Source organism: Epinephelus fuscoguttatus, linkage group LG22 (genome assembly GCF_011397635.1).
Source record: "Epinephelus fuscoguttatus linkage group LG22, E.fuscoguttatus.final_Chr_v1".
Taxonomy (NCBI): Eukaryota; Metazoa; Chordata; class Actinopteri; order Perciformes; family Serranidae; genus Epinephelus; species Epinephelus fuscoguttatus.
In genome coordinates this window covers 34,141,992-34,149,276 of record NC_064773.1, presented here as the reverse complement: position 1 = coordinate 34,149,276, position 7,285 = coordinate 34,141,992, and the positions used below count along the sequence as shown (strand labels likewise).

The 7,285-nt window shown below is 38.2% G+C and overlaps 1 protein-coding gene across 1 annotated transcript; it reads right to left on the bottom strand.

The window, feature by feature from the left end:
- Window positions 1-4,473: 4,473 nt before the first annotated feature.
- LOC125883035 (THAP domain-containing protein 5-like) lies at window positions 4,474-6,364 on the bottom strand. Its single transcript, XM_049567151.1, has 3 exons — window positions 6,298-6,364; window positions 5,249-5,419; window positions 4,474-4,576 (listed from the first exon to the last, which is right to left on the bottom strand). Exons 1-3 carry the CDS (start codon window positions 6,360-6,362, stop codon window positions 4,522-4,524), a joined length of 291 nt encoding a protein of 96 aa, XP_049423108.1. The 5' UTR covers window positions 6,363-6,364; the 3' UTR covers window positions 4,474-4,521.
- Between the last annotated feature and the right edge of the window lie 921 nt (window positions 6,365-7,285).

The following is a 7,285-nucleotide window of genomic DNA, read 5'->3' as shown; positions in this document are numbered from 1 at the left end:
TTAAGTTACTGAATTTATGCACATCAATCATTTCTTTGGACATCAGTTTTTGTCTTTACATTCAAATAGTACACAGCGAGAATTCACCCTCAGCTCAGAATCAAACCTCTGTTCTTTTTATATTTATTTTTTATAACACTGTGCACAAGGATCAGACTGTCAGTCTGTTAGAGCAGCTCCGAAATGTTTATTGCTTTAGACACGTAGTATCAATGACTAATGATTTCTATCACTGATGTCATTGGTCGCAGTGATGGAACATAATTCCTATAGCCTAATATTGGGGATTATATGTTAATATTTCGGAGTGAGCAATGGTGCAGCATTTCAGTGTCTTTAAATTTACTACATTTGTAGCTGAAATAAAGTCACTGAATGCTGTTGAGTTAAGATACAAATAGATGTCCAACATTTTAAAATCTATGTATTTTAACCTCAACGTCTTTTCAAGTGCAAATCACCAAACATATTATTACTGGGTCAGACTGTGAGTTTACAGTCATGTCTTTATGTCTTTGATCTATAGTCTAGCCTATATGTTTTAAATCTTCCTATTTTTCAGTTGCTGCCTCCTGTGTTTTTCCCCATCAGATTAAATCTGAACAAATATATTATTATATATTATTAATATAATGTAATGTATCTACAGCCTGATACACAGTCAGATTCCACCACTTTATCTTCATTAAGGAAATGTAAGTCTGATAAATGATGAATAAACGGACAACACTGAATAAAACTTTTTTATTAACTTTATGGTTAACTTATTTACACTTTCCTCGCTCTGACTCAGGCTCTTCTTTTAAAGATAAACGTGCACCATCTGCTACACATGCACTGATATCTCTACATGCACTGGATTAAAATGGAGGCCTGTCTTTTATATACCCGTTGCCATGGTGAATCGTGGAGTCGGAGCTCCATTGATGATGGCTTTTTATTGTCGGCTTAACTCAGAGTGAACGTACTCAGAGTTGACTGAACTAACTCAGATCAGCTGTTCTGGAACTGGTAACTCAGAGTTTCCCATCTGAGTTGATTTACCCATCTCAGGGTAAATCAACTCAGAGTTCAGGGATAGACTCAGAGTTTGTTGAACCTCCTACCTGGAATACCCCGATTCAACAACATCCTGTATACAGACAAAAACACAAAAGTGTTCTTGATATTAAAACGGCAAATATATTCCTCTGTTATAATTTCCCACCAATAATAATAATAATAATAATAATAATAATGATAACATGATAGTTCGGCTGTACTATTTGATTTTTTTTAAGTAGATTTACTTTTTTATGACACTATTTGACAACTCTACAACCGGAAGATCTACCGTCCCCAAAACACCGTTTCTGTAGGCTACTTGCTAAAATATCTGAAATTAACCACCATCCTTACTTTTTCTTAACATATTTCATCTAGGTGCAGTATAATTACTAGTTCGGCTTTACTAGACATTTGATAGATTCAGTAGATGTATCTTGTTAAGACTCTATTGTACAACAAGCCGCAAAAAACTACCGTCCCAAAAACGCCGTTTCTAGAGTACATTACTATCTAAAATATCTGAAATTAGCCAACATCCTTGCTTTTTCTTAACATAGTTCATCTAGGTGCAGTGTAATTACTAGTTCGGCTTTACTAGATATTAGATATATTCAGTAGATCTTTCTTTTTTCAACCCTATTTTACAACTCTATTTTACAAGCCACAAAAATCTACCGTCCCAAAAACACTGTTTCTAGCGTATTAGATAAAATATCGAAAATTAGCAGACATCTTTACTTTTTCTTAACATAGTTCATCTAGGTGCAGTGTATTTACTAGTTCGGCTTTACTAGATATTAGATATATCTTTTTACAACCCTATTTAGAACCCTTCTTTGCAAATCAGAAGAACTACAACTATGTTGCTGATATGTATCAAGCTGCATGGCGTGGTCCTTTGTAGTTTTTAAAAAATATAAGTGTTTTTCCTAGATTTGGAAGTTGTAAATACTGAATTGAGAGTACACTGTGGACTTTAAGGGGATGGTAAACATAACTGTGTAATCAGATTTTAAATATCTAATTTCTAAATGGGTGAAAATCAATTTTATCCATATTTTACCCATATCTGACAGCACCACACAATAGACCAGAAGTCAGTACCATCTAACCTGTAAAATATAACTTGTGTCATGTTTCACTTACCATTGCATTTATTGTAATCATTCACCCCATTTGTTGTTTTTAGCATAATTGGTATTTTCTATCAGTTGGCAGCATAGACTGTATAAAATAATGGACGTAGTCACCGTGACGTCACCCATCCGTTTCTGAAGAGTGGATTTGAAGCTCAAAATACTCCGCTCTGGGCGTCGCCATTTTGGCAGTGCCTGACTCCGCCCAACTCCTGGACAATCAAAAATGGGCAAAGGAAGGGCCGAAGGAAGCCTGGTTCCCTAAACACGCCCACCTCACTCGGCGAGGTTAGGCTAACAAGCTACGAGGCTAAGAAGCTACGCTACTTTGGCTAGCCCTGTGGTGTTGTCTGCTCCCGCTTGGTGCCAGCTCCCCTGCAGCTCCCTCACGAAACTTGAGATAAGTTTAATTTAGCTGAAACTAACGTTATACAACAAACCTTGAAACAATGATTCAGCTGTTATCTTAAAAAACGCTTCACCTTTTTTTAAAAAATATATAACGCTAATTATTTATTACACTCGTTTTACTTTCATATGCACAGTGTGGATCATTGGTGACAGCTATGTCCGGTGTAGCGTCCAGAGAGCTGCAGAGACCTTGGGAAGCACCCTCAGCATGCCGGGCGTCCGTGTCTGCTGGTTTGGCTGGGGTGGACTGCAGTGGGGAGGCCTTCTCCCCTTCTTTTCCCACTCCCTGCGAGGAAGAGCAGCACCAGATGTCCTCATCATCCACTGTGGCGGCAACGACATGGGGAAGGTCAGCAGTGTCAAGCTGGTCAGCATGATGAAGGAGGACCTGCACCAGCTTCACCTCCAGCATCCTGGCATTAAGATAATATTTTCTTCATTGGCCCAAAGGTGCAGGTGGGAGGCTGGTGGCAATCCAGCAAAGATTGATAAGGCCAGGAAATGTGTTTACAGTGTTATGGCTACATTTGTTCATAGTTTAAATGGTGCCATAATTGAGCACCCTCACATCAGACACATTCATCTCACACCTAGGGGAAGTTATATGTTTTTAAGTAAATTAGTTAATTGTCTTAAAGACCACCTCCAAACGCGGTGAACTGCTTACTGTTGGCAGTGTCACTGCTTTTTAATTTGGTCTTTAGGACACATTTTGTTAGGCCTGAACATAGCCCAGGCTATCATGGCTAATGTTGAGTTTTTTATATTCATCTATAACTTGTTTAAAATTTCAATAAATTCTATTTGTATTTGCACTCCTTTTGTCTTTGTTACTGACTGAACGTTGTATTTCACAATCAAATCTGACTGTCAATTGAAAGGACAAACAAAGCATACACTACAGATAAAACATTAAGCATTAATGTTTAATATTGTCACTGACAAAAAATTAAGCAGTCCATTTCTGTGTGGGCCTGATTATTTTAACTTTGTACTTGAAGATAACTAAGCACCTTACACCCAGCAGCAGAGCCTGAGAAGATTTTGGAGAGTAACCTTTGTTTGCTGCTCTGTTAGAAGTCTAGTTTTAACATAGAAGAATGTGACTGGATAAAAGGGCTCAAAGTGAAAAACAAAGAAGTAGCTGGACACAATAATTTGAAGCCCCCAAGGAGGTATCACTTGTTCGCTATATTGCCAACTCTGAGAGGGTCTTCCTCAGGCAAAGGTATCGTGACGTTTTTATAGTGAGGCAAACAGAAACATAATCAGTCAATTATGCGTTGTTTTTTTTTAGCCTCACTATATAAGCCTCAATACCGAGCAATAGCCGCAGAACCTTCTCATATGTCACAACGTCACAAATAAATAATACCTCCTACAGGACTTAAAACTATTCAGTGTGCAGATATTTCCTTGTTTTTCACAAAAGGAGAAGAGTTTCTCAGTGAAATTTTCTTCATTTGTCTAAAAGAAATGTTTAAACAAAACCAGCACATAACATCAGCTTTTCTTTCTTTTTTTTTTTTACATTCTGCTAAGATAAATGCAAACTTGGGTAAATGTTAAGACATAAATGAAAACATTAAGATGCCATTAATAACGATTATATTTTGTTAATGGTTTAAATCACCACTACATTTCCAATCATCACAGGAAACTGATGAATGACAGCTTTCAAAAAATTTGCTTTTACTCTAAAGTAAATTTTGTCTGATCCATTTTATATAGCAAAAGTTATAACCATTACACAAACAGTTTAACAAAATTAAGTCAAAGCTTGCATTCACGAAATCATCACTATTAAAAGGTTACAAAAAGTACACAAGAAATAAATGAAAAGATGTATAACAGTAATTATAAAACCTATGGATTAGGACCCAGTGCCATAATTTGCAAAATCGTAATTTCTTGTGAAACAACTTCTTTACTGTGGAGTAAATATCACATTGATCGAGGCGTTGTAACTTTCCTTAAGTATCCTACAAGAGAGAAAGATGACAGGTTAAAAACGCATGTAGAAAACATTGACTACAGCCTGTCTTGGTTAAAAGCCCACTCATCGCCAAAATGATCTTATTGCTGAGTAAGTGGTAGTCATTCATAAAATAGTTTTGTGTTTAAGTTCTGTAGATATTCGACTTTATATCTGAATGTGATTTTAAATTTAACTGTACTCTCAAAACAACAGGAGTATGAATGTACAATATGCAATTCGTCCACATTAAAATAATTGTTGCTATCAAAAGGAAACTGAACTGTTATCAAAGCTCACTGCCACTGTGGAATCATGCTATGTTTGGCTGTCTCATTATGAGAATATTTTTTCCATTGGTTCTTCACAGACTGTGTGTGGGGAAAAAGGTAGTAATTCTCACTTTGATAAAGGGTCTTTGCATAAAAGGCACTAAAATGTTAAAGTTGGTAAATACATGTCATGTTCCTTGATTGATAAAATCTTCATTTGGCCTTTTGCATCAGGGGAACACTAAACTGCACTGGTGTGTCAGTAATTTCACCTTATCAGTAATAGTACAGAGCAAGCTGTGCCCTAATCGAGTACTTAGTAATGTATGACAATTTGTAATTTATGTAATGCATTTAAATGTATTATGGACAATAATTCATCATTTTAAACTAAAAAGTTTCTTGACCTCTTTGTGAGGTACTGTATGAAAAAAGGTGTCTTTTTCCTGGAGTCAGTGCTGAATTGATGACTCTCGAAGTGTTCACTGCACAGACGGGAAGTCTTGTTTGGAGTCCAGTTCTGTCTCCTCGTGTTGAGTGTCCACTGGTCCAGTCTGTCTGGGTCATCCAGAGGAAAACTTTACACAGACAAATAGATATTAAAAGTAATATATGTGTTAGGTTACCTACTTCACAGACTCCTTTACATGCAAACAATACAACTTAACTTACTTCAATGTTTAACAGATCATAATCAATTTATTTTAGCAAAACAAAAAGGTGGTGGCCATCACAGTCCTGATATTCTCTCTGTGCATTATCTATTGTTGTGTAAGCACAGGCCTTTATCATACACTAATTTTCTTAATATTTTATATGTGACAGTCAAGTGTCACATTAGTTTTTTTTTTTTTTAATTACGTTACACACCTTACTGTAACTTCACACAGTTTTAATTCACATACACAAGTACAGCCTTAATGTTACGTTAACGTTACACTGCTCATATGACAACGTTAACATTGCATCACCTTAGCTAACTAACGTGGTGGACCTTAATTTTCAAACCTCACACAGCCTCAGCCTTTTGTTCAAAATATTCTCTCCCTAAATGCCTAAATCCTAACACTTCTCTGTCAGGCTCTGACTTCAATACATCCCCGGACTGGCGTCTTGCGCAAGGCTAACCGTTAGCTAGCTGGTTAGCTAGTTAACGAGCTAAGCTTGTGTTGTATCGTGTTGTCTGTGGCTCTGTAACTTGATGTGGATGTTGCTGCTGTGATACAGGTCGCACTTGAAAATGAGACCTCCGGTATCAACGTGATTTTACATGTCCTAAATAAAGACTTAATAATATAATAACAAGCTGCCAAGCTAGGTGGTGACCGCAGACACCGATGCACGCTGCTGACAAGCTAGGTGGTGGCCATAGTGACCGCAGACACTGATACCCGCTAATTAGTGCTAAAATATAAACATAAATAAAATAATACTAGAATTTCCGAATTGCACTTACCGAAAAACTTGGAGCACAGACTTCTTGGACGGTCTGCTGGTATAATTAGTCGAACAGCAAGCCATATTACTCCAATATTTGCCTGAAAAATTATCCGAAAGGCACAAACACGGCTGAGAGGACAGGTTCAATGCCTTGAACATGGGCACGAATTGGCTGAGATGACGCCGCGCAGACGGCTGAGTCGAGGCTCAGCTCCGCAGCGGAGCCAGCGGCTAGTTAGCATGCTAGTTAGCCACCCGTGATGGTGCGACCTGTCACTCAAAGCGACCACGCCCTTAATTATGCGCAATTTCAAACCTTAATAACATTTAAACGGAAGAGTTTAAATGTTAAACCCCCCGGAGGCGGGAAGATGGCGGACTGAGCGGTCCTGTTAGTGAGCTACTCCTACTTAAACTTCCTCAAACAAGTATTTTAACTTCTTATCCCCACCGTAAAACTATTCTAGAAGTTAATTAAGTACTTTTCTTCAAAATACACAACAAAATGAGCCAGTCTCGTCTGAAAAATAACGAGCGAGGGGGTGAACACGACTATGCTCGACAGGATCTTGTGGAGATGGAGACCGATTGCTCGGGCGAAAAGCGGGGTCTGGATGAAATATGTCAGTCAGCCCCATCAACACCATCCAAAGGAGAACATACCCGCAAGGCAGTGTGAAAGAAGCTAGAAGACCTTAGCGTACAGATGAAGCAGAACTGTGCCCTGATAGCTACCCTCACTAAGGCATCTGAGTTCAACGCTATGGAGGTGAAGGACTGTAAAACTAAGGTATCGGTGATGGAGAAAGAGCTGAATAGCCTGCGGGCAGAATGTGTGGCTCTGAAAGAGAGGTCCAGAGAACAAGACCGATACAAACGCAGGTGGAACTTAAGAATTAAAGGAATGCTGGAAAAAATCAGTGAAGATACGAGAGGTGAAGTCATCCGCCTCCTCAGTAAGATAGCACCACACTGGGAGCAGAAAATGGATGATATTGTCGACA

Coding starts and splice junctions, on each gene's coding strand:
- LOC125883035 (XM_049567151.1), bottom strand. CDS start 6,362: ATGGCTTGCTGTTCGACTAATTATACCAGCAGACCGTCCAAGAAGTCT. Junction 5,420..6,297: donor TCTGTGCTCCAAGTTTTTCG/GTAAGTGCAATT, acceptor GTCTGTGTAAAG/TTTTCCTCTGGATGACCCAG. Junction 4,577..5,248: donor ATACAGTACCTCACAAAGAG/GTCAAGAAACTT, acceptor TCTCTCTTGTAG/GATACTTAAGGAAAGTTACA.